We start from the raw sequence: 20,847 nt of genomic DNA on the forward strand, positions 1-20,847 counted from the left end.
ATCACTAGGATCATATCAGCTAGAAATACCAAGGGTTCACTCAAAGGATGGCGAGTCCGCTTTTAGCTATTACACTGGACCAGCTTCCAGAGGAGATCAGACGTGCTCCTACAATAGTCACTTTCAAATCCAGACTCAAAACACTTCTGTTTAGCTGTGCATTTACTGAATGAGCACTGTGCCAATGTTCGTCCGACTGTACTGTACTGTATTTTATTTTTTATTTTTCTAAACTGTTTTAATTATTCTTATTTCTTTTTATTATTTTTTTATTTCTTCTATGTAAAGCACTTTGAATTGCCATTGTGTATGAAATGTGCTATATAAATAAACTTGCCTTGCCTTGCCTTGTCCACAAGCGGTTGAATTTTTTTTTGCAAATAGATTATTATATGAATTCGTAAAGAGGACCCCCAGGTATTTGAAACCTTCAGGCGCAATCATGAAGGGTAAGAGTGATCGTGGGAGTTTTTTAGCTTCAGAAAACTTCACTTTTTTGTAAATTTATCTTGTAGCCAGATAGTTGACTAAATTTGTCTAGGATATCCAAAACTGGGGGTAGGGAGGCAGCAGGATTTGAGACATATAATAAAAGGTCGTCAGCATAAAGAGAGAGCTTATGAACTAAACCATGGCGAGAAATTCCCTCAAAGCCATTGTGGCAACGGAGCCAGATAGCTAAAGGTTCTATGGCTAGATTAAAGATTAAGGGAGAAAGAGGGCATCCCTGTCGCGTCCCACGCTGAAGCGAGAAATAGGGTGATCGTATGCTATTAGTATGAACAGATGCCATAGGGGAGGAGTAAAGAAGTCGGATCCAGGAGATAAAATTAGAATCGAACCCAAACTTTTCCAAAATAAAAAACAAATAACCCCATTCCACCCTGTCGAAGGCCTTCTCAGCATCCAGAGACACAATAATCTCAGGTAAGTCAGATGGGCGGGAAATAAGAATGTTGAGAAGCCTTCTAGTGTTAAAAAAAGAGTGTCTTCCTGGGGTGAAGCCTGTCTGATCATGAAAAATTAAACATGGTAATACACGTTCAAGGCGAGAACATAGAACTTTAGCCAGAATTTTAAAATCTACGTTCAGAAGTGAGATTGGTCTATAACTACCGCAAGAAATAGGGTCTTTATCCTTTTTAAGGAGCAAAGAAATAGAGGCCTCAGATAAAGTAGGAGGAAGGCAGCCCACCTTAAAAGAGTCATTGAAAAGCAGTGCTAAAGTAGGAACTAAAAGGGGAGCAAAAGCTTTATAAAACTCAACAGTAAAGCCGTCAGGGCCAGGAGATTTTCCCGGTTTCATAGAATTAATTGCTACCTGTATCTCTGATTCTGTAATTGGGTCGCCTAGATTCTTAGCAGTGTTTTCATCAATAGTAGGATATTCAAGCGAATTGAGAAGATACAAATTTGTAGTATTATTGGGAGGGCTTTCTGAAGTGTACAGTCTAGCATAATAGTCTGAGAAAACCAGGTTAATTTCAGCTGGTTCCGTAACTAATTCACCTGTTGGGGATCTGATACCAGAAATCCATCTTGAAGTGCTAGCCGATCAAGCCTGATAGGCCAAGAGCTTACCAGCCTTATCTCCATGCTCAAAAAAATGCTATCTACATTGCCTAAGCTGTCTCTCTATTAGAACGGTCAACTGAAGGTTGAATTCTGAATGTAATTGAACTCTTTTAGCATAGAGGACAGGTGAAGGGGAAGCGGCATAAGAGACATCTAACTTAGACAGTTCGTCAGCTATAGCGGATAGTCTAAGTTTTTTGGCTTTCCTTACATGTGATGAATATGAAAATACCTGGCCACGAATGAATGCTTTGAAAGCCTCCCACAAGGTGTGACTGCTAATATCTGGAGTCTGATTGAGTTCAAAGTAAAACTTAATCTGTGAGGAAAGGAAATCTTTGAATGCGCTATCTGATAATCCGGAGGAGTTGAATCTCCAGGGTGGGGGTGACGGTCTGTTAGTTGGCCAAGTTATGTCAATAGATACTGGGGCATGGTCAGAGACCACTAATGCGTGATAAGTGCACGTGGAAATACAGTGTAACAATTTATTATCTACCAAAAAGAAATCAATTCTAGAAAATGTATGATGAACATTAGAAAAGAATGAAAAAGCCTTGCCTTGAGGGTTTTTAAACCTCCAAGGGTCAGAGAGTCCCAGTTGAGAGGCGTTGTTTAGCACCACATTGGCTGATTTTGTTAGAGTAGACTGTTTAGAGGAAGACCTGTCCATGGATATGTCTTGAACCAAGTTAAAGTCCCCTCCAATAATTATATGATGTTCATCTACTTTGGGTAGGCTTGAAAAAAAACTTAACGAAAAACTCATCATTGTCCCAGTTGGGGGCATATAAGGAAGCTAAAATTACTGGTATGTTTTGGAGCTTGCCCGAGACCATAACAAAACGGCCAACGGCCATTTGGATCTATAATAGTATCAGTGTGTTCTTAGCCGATTTAGAAGTCATGTTAGACAAAGTTACAGCGTGCGTAGTATATTTAGTTCAGTTTGAAACTAAATAAACGATCAAGTTGGCTTAAAATGTTGGGTTAAACTGAAAGATGCAGGACCAAGAGACAACACGTCTACTCCATTAGACCTTAAACCGGAAGTCCCAAAACCCTTTTTTTATTTGAATTTTCAATAAGGGCAAGAATATCTGCAGGTCAGTTTAATCACACGATCTCAGGTTTACCTCAGATCTATTATGAAATGCTGATGCTGAGACTCATGAAATGATGATCTCTCTGTGTCTGTATGATTATGCCTCCCTCATGGAGAACTGGCGTGTAAATCTCTGTAATGACTTTTTAATTTGCCATGGAATTGAAGCTTCTAGCAGACCAAACCTTATCTGTCATCCTTGCCTTGGTTTACCTCTTTTTCTCCCTGTGATTGCTTATCCCTCCATCCATCTGTCACATGTATGTTCAGTTTAGTTCAGTTTCTGTCTTGTCTCCATTAGTTATTGTTAGTCAATATGGTTTCTAATTAGTTAAGTCTTGTCAGCGGTTCCTGTTAGGGATCTTATTTGCTATGAGTATTTATACTCCCGGTCTGTTCAGTCTCTTGTTGGTTATTGTTTGTGTGATAGACGCCGTTACTGTCCGTCACCTGTCTGTGGATTAAACCTCGTCTATATTGTTAATCTGCCTTCGTCTGTCTTCATCGTGTGACACCATCTAGCTATCCTTTTGTTTTTAATTCACATTCACCTTTTTTTCTCAGACCTCTCTTTTTTCACATTGTCTCACAAACATTGCTCTTCTTATTCTAAGTTTGTTTGACTTCTGTCTGGCCTGATTAGACTCATTTTCTTCGTAGAGGAAATCATTTCTAGTGTTAACATGTTAGTCGTTCTATCGTTGAGCTCTGAAGTTGCGTGTATCGTGAATAAAGTGCCGCACACATTTTGTAGCGTCTCTGCTTGTTTGCAATGCAAAGGTAAATAAAGAAGAACTGGTTTGTTGAATAAGTACTGCGTTTTCTTTTACAGTCTCCTCCGTGTCACTTCCGGTGTGAGAACGCTAGGCGCGCTTGTGCTGCCGCTTCACGCTGGTACCTGTATGTCTGCTGTTGTTACGTCTGTTTTTTGGATATGTTTTTTCTTGGAATCGACCTTCTTGGATTATTCACTGGACTATTTTACACCCCCGAAACTTTTTGGATTATTCACTGGACTATTTACACGTTCAAAAGTGTTTGGATAACTGACCTGGCTGTTTCCGTGATCCGTTCGGTCACACTGATCGGCTACGAGCCCTCTCCATTCCTATCCTCATATCCCTCGCGACATCTGATATTGTGAGTCTCCCCTCTCTTTATCATTTTGAGGTGTCAATCCTTGGTATGGTTGGGTAGCCTTCCCTTCTGTGGATTGTGTGGATTGTGGGTCTTATACGGTTCTGGCTAACGTAGTTAAACCGATAAATTGTTGTGTAGGTCGCATTGGACATCACTGGTCATGTCGTCACTTATCCATTTGCAGGTTTTGTTTTTTGGTCTTTTTTGTTTTTTGCTGTTTTTGAATGACGTGAATCAAATTAATTTCCTCGAGATGGCTTTACAATTTTCTGAAGCCCATCTCAGAACATTTAAAGGATCGTTCCAATTGGCTCCGGACACTTATAAATGGTGTGAACAACTTGGAGTTTTACGCCGACCGCGCTACATACACCGGTCGCGGAAGAAACTTCGGAATTATCACTACTCATCTTCTAATAATATTCCGGTTGTCTGTACCAACACCCGTGTGTCAGATACAACACAGATGGAAAATCGATCCATTAACCTTGGAAATCTAAGATCATTGCGTTTTGATCCTGACCTCATAACCTGCAGACGCGCATCTTCAGACCTGCGAGGTGCGCTGTTGAACACACGCTCTCTAACTGATAAAGCATCAGTGCTGAATGACATAATCACTGACACTAACCTGGACATGCTACTTCTGACGGAAACCTGGCAGGTTCCTAATGACCTTTTCAACCTTAACCTCTTAACTCCACCTGGGTACATCAATTTCTCTCAACCGCGTCTTCAGGTGGAGGGCTGGCTGTAGTTTGCCGTGAGACTATTAACATTTCCAAGATCGAGTTTCATGAGGTTTCAGTATTTGAATACCTAGCGCTGAAAATGACTGGCCAAACGTCGCTGGCTGTAATCTTAATTTACCGAACTCCAAAATGTCCCTCTGACTTTTTCTCTGAGATTAGTGCGTTACTTACTCTTGTCTGTGGTGTTATTTATCTGTTATTCTCCTTGGTGATTTTAATATACTTGAAAACACAGCACAATGCAATGAATTGATGTCTGTACTGGACTGTTTCAACCTAACTCAACATGTAACTTTTGCTACTCACTCCAGGGGTCATATACTGGATCTCATATGTACATCTGGCTTAAATAATATCTTTGTTAATGGTTCTGATTTTGCTTTCTCAGATCATAAACTCATAAGCTTCAGTTGTAGTTTTCCAATATCTATATCACCACTGAAGAAAATGCTGACTTTTCATAAAATTAACTCTGTGAATCCATCTTCTTTCTCTGCTTCAATAAGGGCTTCTACCCTGTCAGAATGTCTACTATCTAACTGTCCGTCAGAAATCTGCTGTATATGCAATAACGCTTTGTCTCAAATACTTGAGAGGCATGCTCCTGTTAAAACTAGACTGGTTCCATCTACTCGTGCCTCACCCTGGTTCACTCCTGAACTACGAACGATAAAAACTGAGGGTCGGCGCCTAGAAAGACTATACAGGAAAACTGGACTTATCGTGCACTCTTTGGCTTTTAAAGAACACTTGCTTAAGTACCTCAAGATCCTCTTATTTCACCTCCACCATTAGAAATTCTAAGTGCATGCCCAAATCACTCTTTGCAATGGTTAACAAACTCACAAATCCACCACAACATGTTATTTCGGGCTCTGTAGGGCTTGTGAATAGCTTTTCTCAATTTTTCTGATAAACTGAAGTCAATCACTGCATTGATTTCATTTAATGTTAGCTGATTCCGCTCACTCAACAAACGGTAACACTTTATAATAAGGTTCAGTTGTAAGTCATTTATAAGTGGTTAGTTAATGATGAACTAATCATTTACAAAACATTCATAAATGATTAGCAAGTGATATATTAACATTTTATGTATGTTTTGTAAATTCTGTTACAAGTCATTTACAAGTAATTAGTAAATGATCAACTAATTATTTACAAAACATGACTATGCATTTCATAAATGATTAATAAGTGATATGTTCATTATTTTATGTATGTTTTGTAGATTTGGTTATAAGTCATTTAAATTTGATTAGTTAATGATTAACTAATCATTTACAAAACATGACTATGCGTTTCATAAATGTTTAATACTTTTTTTTATGTTTTGCTCACATCAAGTGCACAGTGGTTAGACTCCATGTGTTTCAGAGAAGACAGCTGTCTATACCCTCGCCAGTCAGCACTTACACTGCAGTACACACTACAGTGTTCAATACCTGTTATAGATGTGTAAACGCATGAATAAATCATTTACAACACTTTCTGCATCCCCTAATCTAAAGTGTAAACTATTCTTCACTTGTAAATGTGTTACACATCATTCGTAGATACGATTTGTTGATCTTATGCCTTACTGATTCTTGAAGTGGTAATCTACAAATGATGTGTAACACATTTACAAGTGATGAATAGTTTACACTTTAGATTAGGGGATGCAGAAAGTGTTGTAAATTATTTATTCATGCGTTTACAAATCATTGTGTTGAACACTGTTACTTACCTGTTATAAATTATCTGTAAGTGTATACAAGGCATTTACAACACTTTCTGCACCCTCTAATTGCTACATACATACAAAAAAACAACAACAACAATTTATTAAACATTTATGAAACGTATATTCATGTTTTGTAAATGATATGTTAATCATTAACTAATCAATTGTAAATGACTTACAACTGAATATACAAAACATACAATAATGAACATATCAATTATTAATAATTTTTGTCCATGGATTCAGGGCTGATAAACATCTTGATGCTCCTCGATTTAAGCGCTGCTTTTGACACAGTCTGCCATGAGATAATGATCTCTAGGCTTTCTGATATTGGCATCACTGGCTCTGCTCTTTCCTGGCTCATTTCCTACATCAGCTACAGAAAGTATTATATCACTATACAAGGGTTTAGATCTGCCACTGCTTCACTTACACAGGGTGTTCCTCAAGGTTCGGTTCTTGGCCTGCAATTGTTCATCATCTACATATATCCACTTGGTGACATCATACGCAGGCATGGACTTAAATTCCATTGCTATGCTGATGATATTCAAATCTATCTTACCACCAGCTCCGATAGGCCATCTCTGCCTGACTCACTCACTGCATGTATCAGGGACATCAAGCATTGGATGTCCCTGAATTTCCTCAAATTAAATGATAAGAAAACCGAGATATTAGTGATTGGCTCTACTGCCTCAGTCAAAAGGATGGACCAGTCCTTTGATATTGATGGAACTCATGGTAAGCCTTCGTCATCGATTTGTAACCTTGGTGTCTTATTCGATCCAACTCTATCTTTTGGCTCTCAAATTTCTTCTCTTGTTTAAAAACTCTTTTTTCCATCTTCGTAATATTGCTCATCTACGATCTTCTCTCACTTTAGCTGATGCTGAAACATTAATTCATGCATTAATCACATCACGCCTGGACTATTGCAATGCCTTATTTCTTGATCTTCCCAAAAAACTTATTGCAAGATTACAGTATGTTCAAAACTCTGCAGCAAGAGTTCTCACCTCCACTAGGCGTTCTGCTCACATTACTCCTCTACTTCATGACCTTCACTGGCTACCTGTGGCATCACATATTTACTTTAAGGTATTGCTTCTAACGTTCAAAGCATTAAATGGTCTTGCTCCCCAATATCTGCCTGACCTACTCTACCCTTACCACCCTGCCCGGTCCCTTAGATCAGCTGAACTTGGTTTATTGTCCATCCCTCGTTTCCCGTTGTCTACAGTAGGTGGAAGGTCATTTAGTGTTAGCTACCTCTTACACTACGTAATACCTCATCTGTGGCTACTTTCAAGACCCAGTTAAAAACATATCTATATAACATGCATTTTGGATAATGTGACTATATGTACCCTATGTAACTGTAATGTATGTGTGGGTGTTTACATGTATTGTAATGTACAATGTAAAGCGACCTTGAGCTATGGATAGGCGCTATATAAATAAAACTTCTTCTTCTTCTTCTTCTTCTTCTTCTTCTACTACTCAAGAAATACTACATGGCTAATGTTTTATGTATTTAAGGAGCGGAGAAGAGTTTCTTAGTCTAGCATTTGTCGTCGAGTCACAGCTAATACTGTCTTCAATGGTGCGTGGCTTAGGGAGCCCTAACATTTATTTTTGAATTAAGAATTAATATATTCTATGTCACAATATGAGGTAAATTAGGCCCTGGCTATGAGCCAAATTCCTGAAAAAAAGAGTAGCAGACTGTTTTTCCTGGAGAGACAGACTCTGTGTCTCTTCAACGGGTCAGATCTGGCCAGTTCAGCTTGTTGGACTTACTGCGGTTTAGGAAGTCTGCAATGATCTATTGATTGTGACTAGACTCGGAAGCAGTAAAGGTCAGCTTCTGTTGACATTCTCTCTTCCCATCACAAAAGGTTTAATCCTCACAGACATGTGTGGTAACATTGGTCAGTCTCCAGCATTTTAATTATAGCTAAATTGACAAAGGTTTAAATACGCTTACTAACAGCCATTTAAAAAGATTACAGACAGCACAGAGTTATCATTTCAGACACTCCTCACCGCTAATGTGTAGAGCAGTCAGTGTAGTATTCAATGAGGCATTAGAGGAGCTGAACACGCAACAAACACTAGCAAACAAAAACTGTGATCTGAAATATCACAAAGATCTAATCAAAAGATTTGTTGCTTTTACTTGAATTAGTATCACAATTCAAGTAAAAGCACAATTTATACTTGTTAGTATCACAAATGATAATTTTTTTTTTATTAAATTATTAAACGTTTATTTGTGTTTCAGCATCCAATTTTCTAAACAAATTATGCAAATCAGGTAACAGCCCAAAGATGGCCTCGAACTCCCAATGCACACAAGGCAGTTTCCCAGCTTGAGGCCGGCTGTGTGTGAAATGGGACAGAACTGGAGGAAGACGCAGCAGACTATCATGATCTGATCTGGAATACTTCGTAAACCCTACACTGCAACCGGAGCGCCTCCTTTAGCTCTATTAAATGAGCTCGACTGCACTGAACGCTTGAGCACAGCTTTCATTAGTCTACTCTTGGTGAGTGGGAAAAGTACATTTTAACTGATTCTTATTAATCTGGCTTTTACGACAATGAGCAAACAAAGAAGGTGTGTCTTCCCAGAAAATACTAATAAATGACCAGTGTTTGGAGTTCCGTGATACAAAGCAATTGTATGTGCAATTACTGACTTCATTTCAATTGTTACTTTGTTACTTGGTTAATGCATAGAGAATAATATGTTTTACTAGGAACACATTTAAAGCGTAAATTCTGTTAATGCGTGTCTGTTTACTTTTCAAAAAGATGAACTAGACTCCACAATGACATGCTTGCAATGTAGACAGCTTTTTTTTATTGTAAGAGCTTATCCTATTGTTGCCTTGATCCTACAGAGTTAGTACTGATCTCGAATCTACCCTTTCTGTCAAAAATATTAGAAAAGGCAGTATCCTCACAACTATGTTCCTTTTTAGAAAGAAATGATATCTGCGAGGATTTCCAGTCAGGATTTAGACCGTGTCACAGTACTGAGACTGCTCTCATTAGCCCTCATAATCTTTGTTGCATTAATTTCCTATTATCTCTGTAAAGCTGCTTTGAAACAATCTGTTTTGTAAAAGCGCTGTATACAGTAAATGAAGGTGACTTGACTTGACGCGTCACACAACTCGCTTTCAGTATAAACACAAAGCACTTTTTCCAAAGCACTAGAACATCTATCAGCTGTAGTTCGACGACCAGTTTATCAAGTATTTCTGTTGCATTTTCAGATATATATTGATTTATAAATGGACTGCATTTATATAGCGCTTTCAACAGACCTATGGCCACCAAAGCGCTTTACATATTGCCTCACATTCACCCATTCAATCACTCATTCATACATACACCGACTGCGGATTTATAGTGTTGTAGGAGTTTGAAATGTAAAGGGCATTTGGTACCTGGTTAAGATGGACTGTGTACATGTGTTTCCCACTGAAAAACCACATGCTAAAGTGACTAAAGAGGAAAATTACTGTAGATCATATTCACTTCCACAATCAGCAGATGTCCTCAGGATGTCAGACATGTGTTGCTCTTACTGTGAGAGAAGCGTGGAGGGTTATCATTGACGTCCGTGAGGGTGACCGTCACAGAGGTGCTGCCGGACAGTCCTCCCATCTGACCCAGCATGTCCTTGGCCTGAATGATCAGCACGTACTGGTCACGCGCCTCTCGGTCCATGTTGGGCAGGGCTGTCCGGATAATGCCTGAGGGAAACAGCCTTTATTTGGTCTCTAGAAATATACACTGAGGTGCAAAGAAAAACATATTTCAATCTAAAACATATCTTAATTACATAAATCAACCACAGCGTGAATTTGTGTGCCATTCTGTTGTAATGCTGTTTGAACAATTGTGGTGCTCCTACATAAACCAATAATGGACTGATATTGTCCAGCATTTTTTTTTTGTAAAATTTAAGTATGCATAAAATAAAATAATAAAAATATGTATTGTTGAAATATGGTTTAGACAATTAAGGTTTTTTATAAAACTTGGCTGATAATCTGGTCCAGGTGCTTTTCACTGACTGGTAGACTTTTCAAAAGTTATGTTTTTTTTTTTTTTTTTATTATTGTTTTATGGGTATAATGTGTACAAATCACCAGAGGTGGGTAAACTAACCAAAAAATATACTTGAGTAAAACTACAAGTGCTTATAGAAATAATGTAATGTATAATGTGTAATGAATAATGCAAGTAGAAGCAAAAGTGATAATGTTAATAATTATTTGATTAAGAGTGACAAGGTATCCAATGAAAAGACTATTCAAGTAGCAAGTTACTAGTTACTTCCGATCTGATTCAGAACAAGCGAGATGATAATGAAGTCAATGAAGCATGTATTACAATAGGGATGTTTTGTCCCTATTATGTCCTCGCATGAGTTTTGCCAAATGTTTGATCTTTGAAAACAATCAACTCAATAGGGTGATCCATTCGCTCCAGTCAAAGGAGACTGTGCATTTGCATTAAGAATAAAGTAGCAACAGGAACGTCACCGGTGCCCCCCCAACATCATTGGGCTAGATTTACTGTCACACACACACACACACACACACACACACACACACACACACACACACACACACACACACACACACACACACACACACACACACACACACACACACACACACTCAATGTTTGTGTTGAGAATAAAGCATGTTAAATGACTAATTAATGCCTATGTGATATTTTGTATTTATTAGAACAAAACTGTGTGGTCCAATCCATGCAAAATACAAAATGATTTTCAGGTTCTTGTGCAGTGCAACATTTAATACCATCTACATTAGGGCACTGGGCATTGAAAATATTTTTGAAATAATGCTTCATATTTTCTAAACAAGTATTTATTTTTAGTTGAATTTTCTGATTTCCCTTGTTTATCTGTCTTTAGTGTGTAATGCTGCTGTTTGATCATAATAAAGCTCCAGTTCTTCTCTATTTCAGTGTCAGTGTTTCTGAACTCCTGAAACGCTTCCATTGTAGTCTTGAGTTTCTTCTGGGAACGAACACGTCACGATATTCCTCATTATAATAATTAATACGCAGAATAAAGGGGCGGGGCCTGGTTGAGTTAGTTAGTAGTTTGTTAAACTGGCAGTTATGGTAAGGGGCGAAACACACTCAAAGCGCTCGACCAATCACAACACACTGCTCCAGCCAACCAATCAGAGCACAGTGTGCTCTTCAGAAGGAGGGGCTTCATAGAGACAGGAAGTAAACAGAGCGTTACTGACAGACTGGGAAGAGAGGAGCCGCAACAATGGAGAATATGAGGAGAATAATCAACATTCAAGCAGGAAAACCTGTTCTAGTAGAGCCTGAAAGAACACCAAGACTTTGGAAAAGACCATAATAAGTCCTCTTTAATGTCAAAATGGCATAGACAGCTAATTGTGCAAAATAATTGTGCAAGATTCTATTAGCGCAGATGTTGTGATTGTTTGTGTGGAGGATCACAACATCTCGACTGTCCAAGATGAAGCTTGTATGGCCGTGGTTAGCTGAAAAGAGAGAAAATAAGCCAGTCTAATAACTAAAAAGCATTCACAACACATATGCTGTGTTTGTGTCACATCTATACATGCCTCAGGAACATTATAAAACTAAAAAAAACTCAAAAGGAAAAAGGAAAAACTCAAAAGGAAAAAGGAAAAACTCAAAAGGAAAAAGTTTATGACAGATGACAGATGCATCAGATAGAGCAGCAAATAACATGCACACGTGTTGGTTAACACCACAGGCATCAGAGAATAATGAGACAGGTCGACACGTTCCTCTCCCCTCAGGAAAGAGGAAACTAACAAGCAGACCTACAGCCTCCTGTCTGAGATTCATACCCAGAGTGCTTTGCAGGAGCACAGTAGGATGCTGGGTAATGAGACTGCAGCAGGTATGAACACACACACACACACACACAGAGAGAGAGAGAGAGAGAGAGAGAGAGAGAGAGAGAGAGAGAGAGAGAGAGAGAGAGAGAGAGAGAGAGAGAGAGAGAGAGAGAGAGAGAGAGAGAGAGAGAGAGAGAGAATCACCCTCACAGTGAATCAATAGTCAGTGCTTCTGTCATATACACGAATGTAATTTAGTGTTTGCTAAGGCAAGGATTACTATTACTTTTGTTCACATTTAGGGTTAGACAGAAACGCTGAATATATTCAGCAGACTGCAGAGCACATTAAACTAGAATTCTATTTATTGATTTTATCTCAGCTTTTAATACAATGAAGATACACATTTTCTAGCAGAGACTAATTGATGTAAGAGTTAATGGTAGCCTCATGATGGATCAGAGATTTTCTGTCTAAAAGTCTATGGCCCTGATGTACTAAAGGCTTGCGGGATTCATGTGCACAAAACAGTGTGTCCTGTCATCTTTTTTGTGGGTTTCCTTGGATGAATCTGTATTTTGCATGAGCTCCTCATTCACACGCAAAACACAAAGTGGTGCCAATGCAAATCGAGTCATTTGCTCCCTCAAAATTACTTACTAAACCTAAAGGTTTTCACTTACGGCAGGTTTGGTTTGATTAAAACGAACTGTGGTGCGATTGTTCTGTTAGTGCGGTTCATTTGAACATGTGTGAACGCTGCCATCTGAACCCTGGTGACACCAAACAAGCAGACCAAGACCCCTGAAAAGATTTCAAAACCCAGTCAAACTAACTCAAGTGCGGTTCGACTGAAATATGAACGCAACATGGACCTGAGACATCTAAACGAACCAAAAATAGGACATAAGATGCGACCCTAAAAAGGACAGAATGCCAAGCAAACCTGTTTTTTATGAAACCAATCTTTTATTTGAAAGCCAGATTTGTTTCGTATTTGTAAAAACACATTTTTCCATCAAAGATGTTTAAATTATATGCTCTCAATGTCTGATGCAGAACAGTTAGTTCATGCGTTCATGACCTCAAGGCTAGATTGTAATGCTCTTATGGGTGGTTGCCCTGCACGCTTAATAAACAAACTACAGCTGGTCCAAAACGCAGCAGCTCGAGTTCTTACCAGAACCAGGAAGTATGACCATATTAGCCCGGTTCTGTCAACACTGCACTGGCTCCCTATTAAACATTGTATACATTTTAAAATATTGCTGATTACTTACAAAAGCACTAAATGGTTTAGCTCCGCAGTACTTGAGCAAGCTCTTAACGCATTATAGTCCTTCACGTCTATTGCGATCTCAAAATTCCGGCCAGTTGATAATACCAAGAATATCAAAATCGGCTGCTGGCGGTAGATCCTTCTCCTATTTAGCACCAAAACTTTGGAACAGTCTTCCTAACATTGTCTGGGAAGCAGACACACTCTGTTTAAATCAGTTTAAATCGCTTTTTTTCTAATCAGTGTGAAAGAGACTCAAATAACTTTTGTCAATAACAATTTTTGTCATATAGGCAAGTGTTATACATCATTCAAAAATGTTAAATGTCTTCTTTTATTTGTGTAAACTCATAATAAAAACAAAGGCCTCTATTTTAACGGTCTGAAACGCAAGTATCAAGCGCGAAACGCAAGTAACTCTGTGGGCGGGTCTTGGGCGCTGTTGCTATTATACCGGCGGGATAAATGACTCTTGCGCCCGACACAGATCTAAAATGGGTTGGTCTGAAGTAGCTTCATTATTCATAGGTGTGGTTTGGGCGTAACGTGAAATAAACCAATCAGAGCGACATCTCACTTTCCATTTTAGAGCAGGCGCGCTTGTTCCATGGCGGATTGCTATTATAACGGCGGATTTGCCAGACGCACGCCAGGAGCGGTTCACAGCCGAGGAGACCGACGTTCTCGTCAGGGCCGTAAAACACAGAGAAGTGACATTGGGGATGGGAGAAACCCACCCAAATTAACTTTGGTTAAACAGGTGTATGATAATTTGGGTAAATGTGTAAGCTAGATTTATGCTTTTATAATAAACTATCTATCTATCTATCTATCTATCTATTGTAATACTGTATGATTTGCAAAAATGGAAACTGCTGCTTCTGTGTAGATGAGAGAATCAAAGTGCATGTGTGTTGTGCACACGCTACATTGATTATGGCCAAGCATGCGCCCTTAAAATAGCATTTGAATAACATGCGTTGCGCAACGCACCACTGACTTTAGACTAGGTTTTTTCTGGTCAGTGGCAGAATTGTTTTATAAACCTGCAAAATAGCATCGTTTGCGCCGGAACACGCCTCCTCTTTGCGCTGAACCGCCCCGGGGAGCGCAAATGCATTTCCTAGTTTACCGACGTGCGTCTGTGGAGGGAAAGGTCCTCTGTGCGCGGGTGCAAAATAGGAATGATACATGCGTCGGTGTACAAAGTCAATTGCGCTGGGTGCAAGATAGGGCCCAAAATGTTGTGTTTTTCGTAAAATAAAGAAAATAAACATGATGCGTGTTCTACCGTCTCTCTCAATGTGAAGTTCATTCTGAAACGCGACAAAAAATGATCTGTAACTCAGCGAATGTTTGCCACACAGACATGAGACATATGTCTTTACAAAGCTTGAAGTCTGTAGTTTTAAATGATGTAAATCAGGGGTGCCCAATCCTGCTCCTGCCGATCGACTGTCCTGCACAGTTCATCTCCAACCCTAATCAAACACACCTGAAGCAACCAATTAACGTCTTCAGGATCACTTGAAATTTAAAGGCAGGTGTGTTTGATTAGGGTTGGAGATGAACTGTGTAGGACAGTCGATCGGCAGGAGCAGGATTGGGCACCCCTGATGTAAATCATATCAAAAACGAATATTCTCTACTTAAGTAATCTGTATGAAAGCAACGAGATGTACAGTTTCTCAAGCATGTCCCACGCGCACAAGAGCTGTTCACATGCAAATCGTCCACGTGAAGGAACGCTGACCTGTAAATCTCATTACCTCTAAAGAAGGCATTAGACTTGATTAGTCTTCTGATTTACATCGAGTTTGGAAGACACGTTGTGTCTGTGCTGTGCTGTGCTGTGCTGTCTACTTTGGATTTACCTCAGAAGAATTAGAAGAATGTGATTTGAAGATAAGAAAGGTTTTAAGGTAAGAAATTCCCACTCATAATAGTAAGCTTGTTATTGTTGTATAAACTTTACATTGTAGCTACTAGTTAAACTGGTGCCAGACTAAAATGTACGTTATGAAATGAAATTGGAGTAAAAACATGAAGCCTAATGCTAAATTTATATTTTATACATGTACACGAGGATGTTTTTATGTTCGATAATAAAACAAAGCATGATATTAAAGTAGGCTAGTATGAGTGTTTACTTTAATATGGTGAATATTATAATGTTTAGACTGAATGTTTGTGTGTGTGTGTGTGTGTGTGTGTGTGTGTGTGTGTGTGTGTGTGTGTGTGTGTGTGTGTGTGTGTGTGTGAGTGTGTATGAGAGAGAGAGAGAGAGAGAGAGAGAGAGAGAGAGAGAGAGAGAGAGAGAGAGAGAGAGAGAGAGAGAGAGAGAGAGAGAGAGAGAGGGGGCGCAGGCGCGATCAAACAGTGGAAACATAAAAACATACTCTGCCATTTTGTTCATACAGGACATCATTCAAACTGCAAAGTGTTTACTTATATTTGTATACACTCGCAATAAAACACAACATTGTGCTTTTGTCAAACTGTAAACTCTAGTCAAACTATAACCTACAACTGTCACCCAACCAAACTCTCTCACACACACACACACACACACACACACACACACACACACACACACACACACACACACACACACACACAAACACACACACACACACACACAGTTTAAAAGCAAAAAATATTTATCTAACCCCATTTAAAAACAGTCAGTGGGTTCCATCTTTTGGACATTCATCATATTGCATTGGTTTTTATTTCTTGTCCTCAAACAGAGGACTAATCTGTTTATTTTTAAGTTACACGTTCTACATTGATTAAAAAAGAAAATCAAATGTGTTTTTAATGGTAGTATTATTTTATATAGAAATAAATTATTTATAATTCAGATGAGAATAAAGTTAGTGTTTATTAAAATTTTAAGGAAAACAAATATATTGATCTGAAATATAGCAAATTAATTTTACATTCATTCAGGTACAATTACCAAACATATCTCAAGGTCTTTTTATCTTTTTATTAATTATATAAAACTATTGTCAATGCACTACAAATAAACTGGTTCTATGCCTTTACTTTATTAACAAGGCTTAAGACATTTATTTTACTTTGGTGGTACAGCCTGAGACATGCACAATAAAAAAAAAATTGCCTTCTACATTTTTGTTTTGCTTTTCCCTCCATTGTACCGAACTCTTATATATACAGAAAAATCTAAAATGTATTCCCAAAATCGTGCAGCCTATTTTCTCTTGATATCAGCATGTTCACAGTTGTTTCATTTTTTTTTTTAAGGGACCAGATGCCACTGATGTGTCCTGCTGACTTCTCTGTACATGAGTTTCTGTACATGACCATGGTAAACTGAAAAATCAAACACCATGGAAATGACAGGTATGTATTATGTTTCAGGAATGGCACAAATGTGTGTGACTGTTCGGTCTTTAGATCAGTGTGTTAAATAATGTGCTTTTTTTGTCCTTTGTTGTGTATCTTTGGATTATGTCGTGTTGTAAATAAATCCAAACAATCAAAAAGCCATTCTTTTGTAAATCTCTACTCATTATTTGTGTATAGTTCTCTCACAGCCCCACCTGATAGGGTCATTATGGGAGGGTCTTTGTCTTTCTCAGGTGTGAAACACATCAATATTCATGAGGATTCACGCCTCCTCGCATAAAGCTTTCTTACACAAAACATGTCTTACAAATTTAAAATCGATATATTGTTTTATCTGAATGAGTTGTCAGGATGATTTTCACATAGTTTTGGAGCAAATATTCTAGGTTACGTGATACAATTTTAAAAAGTCTTGTGAAGAAATAATCAGTATGGGTTTCATGACCTTATTTCAGTGACAATTTATTTGTTTGTTTTTTCACAAACCACGCATAAACGTCATTATCTCAAAACTACAAACCTTTACATACATGCTGCTGACATATTATTGTAGCAGAGTTTGTGCTAAATACAGTGTAATCAGACTTTAGCCATGAAAATGTCACAGGTAACAGAAATAAGCAAAAATGTCAGAGCATGTCAGAACACCTCCATGGCCCAGAAAACACCTCAGACCCCAGTGGGTTAGGAAATAACCTCTTCTTCGTGTTGCACAGCTCACTGCTCACAGCTTTGACTGACTTGTGCACTGTGGACTGGTACAGATTTCTTTTACTATATGTCAGTGTGAATCATAAATTATTAATTACTGTTTTGCATTTGTGGTGTTACACCCTTAAATTAGTATTGCCCAATGTTTAAGCCGATTCACAGCAAGTAACCGGCCGAGCCAGTTCACAAAATCGTTCTGAATCAAAGTTTAGTTCCAGGTTGATGATAAAGACAGCCGAAGCGGCACATGTGCTCCTTATGCAGCACAGAATGATCCAATGAGTCTGTTCAGACCAGTTATTCAATATATATTCAGTATCTTCCGTGGAAGTCAAAATGCTCATCTATAAAATGTTTGTCCAATCATTGAATTCTACCTGCCTGTAAACTCACCTTGCTGACACACACATCTCAAGTCATCAGTGAGTTGCTACAGTCACAGACAAACAGCAGCCACCTTTTACAGTTACTCCTGAACCACAACAACCAGCTTACAAAACAGATTTGAGTAAGTTACAGATAAATAAGTTGTTTACATTAATTTTTACTGGAATGTTACACTTTGTCTACACCAAACGAGACCGTTATACAGGCTGTCTACATATGAAAAAGAAAATGTTCCAAATCCATTTGTCCTTTGTACTAGAAGTAGCGTGAGCTCTTTGAGCATGTGAGAAATAAAGCGCAGCATCAGTTTACTGTCTGGGATTTGTTATTTTAGTCGATAAAGTAAATGGATATTTTTCTTACACAAACACATCGCTTTACTTCAGAAGACCTTTATTAACCCCCGCAGAGCCGTGTCGAGAACTCTAATCATGAATATATGCGCTTTAATGGACTTCCAAAGTCAAATACCCATTCACTCTCATTATCAAGCTTGGAAGAGCCAGGACATTTTTTAATATAACTCCAATTGTATTCGTCTGAAAGAAGAATGTCATATACACCTAGGATGGCTTCAAGGTGAGTAAATCATGGGCTAATATTCATTTTTGGGTGAACTATCCCTTTAACTTAGCTGCATTGACGACACATCCAGAGAAAAATGGAGGGGTGAAATATAAGCCAAACATGACAAAGATATTTTTTCTCCTTCAGAAACATAATAAATGGGCTGGTCTTCTTTTAAGGCAAGGACACTTTAGTAAACTTCGGCAAAACTATAAAGGAGGTCTATTGACAAAGAAGCGATGCATAAAGCACCATTTGCTCGGAAATCAGTGGAACTGAAGATATCAGAATAAACAAGAAACACTTGTGATCATTGTCTTCATTGAATCCAGCCAAACTTGAGCAATCAGCTTGAGCATCTGGTCTGGAATAAATCCAAATAAATCCAAATAAATCCAAACAATCAAAAAGCCATTCTTTTGTAAATCTCTACTCATTATTTGTGTATAGTTCTCTCACAGCCCCACCTGATAGGGTCATTATGGGAGGGTCTTTGTCTTTCTCAGGTGTGAAACACATCAATATTCATGAGGATTCACGCCTCCTCGCATAAAGCTTTCTTACACAAAACATGTCTTACAAATTTAAAATCGATATATTGTTTTATCTGAATGAGTTGTCAGGATGATTTTCACATAGTTTTGGAGCAAATATTCTAGGTTACGTGATACAATTTTAAAAAGTCTTGTGAAGAAATAATCAGTATGGGTTTCATGACCTTATTTCAGTGACAATTTATTTGTTTGTTTTTTCACAAACCACGCATAAACGTCATTATCTCAAAACTACAAACCTTTACATACATGCTGCTGACATATTATTGTAGCAGAGTTTGTGCTAAATACAGTGTAATCAGACTTTAGCCATGAAAATGTCACAGGTAACAGAAATAAGCAAAAATGTCAGAGCATGTCAGAACACCTCCATGGCCCAGAAAACACCTCAGACCCCAGTGGGTTAGGAAATAACCTCTTCTTCGTGTTGCACAGCTCACTGCTCACAGCTTTGACTGACTTGTGCACTGTGGACTGGTACAGATTTCTTTTACTATATGTCAGTGTGAATCATAAATTATTAATTACTGTTTTGCATTTGTGGTGTTACACCCTTAAATTAGTATTGCCCAATGTTTAAGCCGATTCACAGCAAGTAACCGGCCGAGCCAGTTCACAAAATCGTTCTGAATCAAAGTTTAGTTCCAGGTTGATGATAAAGACAGCCGAAGCGGCACATGTGCTCCTTATGCAGCACAGAATGATCCAATGAGTCTTTTCAGACCAGTTATTCAATATATATTCAGTATCTTCCGTGGAAGTCAAAATGCTCATCTATAAAATGTTTGTCCAATCATTGAATTCTACCTGCCTGTAAACTCACCTTGCTGACACACACATCTCAAGTCATCAGTGAGTTGCTACAGTCACAGACAAACAGCAGCCACCTTTTACAGTTACTCCTGAACCACAACAACCAGCTTACAAAACAGATTTGAGTAAGTTACAGATAAATAAGTTGTTTACATTAATTTTTACTGGAATGTTACACTTTGTCTACACCAAACGAGACCGTTATACAGGCTGTCTACATATGAAAAAGCAAATGTTCCAAATCCATTTGTCCTTTGTACTAGAAGTAGCGTAAGCTCTTTGAGCATGTGAGAAATAAAGCGCAGCATCAGTTTACTGTCTGGGATTTGTTATTTTAGTCGATAAAGTAAATGGATATTTTTCTTACACAAACACATCGCTTTACTTCAGAAGACCTTTATTAACCCCCGCAGAGCCGTGTCGAGAACTCTAATCATGAATATATGCGCTTTAATGGACTTCCAAAGTCAAATACCCATTCACTCTCATTATCAAGCTTGGAAGAGCCAGGACATTTTTTAATATAACTCCAATTGTATTCGTCTGAAAGAAGAATGTCATATACACCTAGGATGGCTTCAAGGTGAGTAAATCATGGGCTAATATTCATTTTTGGGTGAACTATCCCTTTAACTTAGCTGCATTGACGACACATCCAGAGAAAAATGGAGGGGTGAAATATAAGCCAAACATGACAAAGATATTTTTTCTCCTTCAGAAACATAATAAATGGGCTGGTCTTCTTTTAAGGCAAGGACACTTTAGTAAACTTCGGCAAAACTATAAAGGAGGTCTATTGACAAAGAAGCGATGCATAAAGCACCATTTGCTCGGAAATCAGTGGAACTGAAGATATCAGAATAAACAAGAAACACTTGTGATCATTGTCTTCATTGAATCCAGCCAAACTTGAGCAATCAGCTTGAGCATCTGGTCTGGAAAAGCTGTGTAGAAGGA

At 38.4% G+C, this 20,847-nt stretch overlaps 1 protein-coding gene across 1 annotated transcript in view; it reads right to left on the bottom strand.

Annotated features, from left to right (window-relative positions):
* LOC308682403 (cadherin-7) overlaps positions 1 to 20,847 on the bottom strand; it is a gene marked incomplete at both ends in the record, with an annotated part of 118,667 nt that overhangs the window by 64,004 nt on the left and 33,816 nt on the right. The window contains one exon of the mRNA XM_081352113.1: positions 9,904 to 10,071. Coding sequence (XP_081208239.1) covers positions 9,904 to 10,071 — 168 coding nt within the window. The remainder of the gene's footprint in view (positions 1 to 9,903; positions 10,072 to 20,847) is intronic.

This window comes from Scardinius erythrophthalmus (genome assembly GCF_964197995.2).
Source record: "Scardinius erythrophthalmus genome assembly, chromosome: 22".
Taxonomy (NCBI): Eukaryota; Metazoa; Chordata; class Actinopteri; order Cypriniformes; family Leuciscidae; genus Scardinius; species Scardinius erythrophthalmus.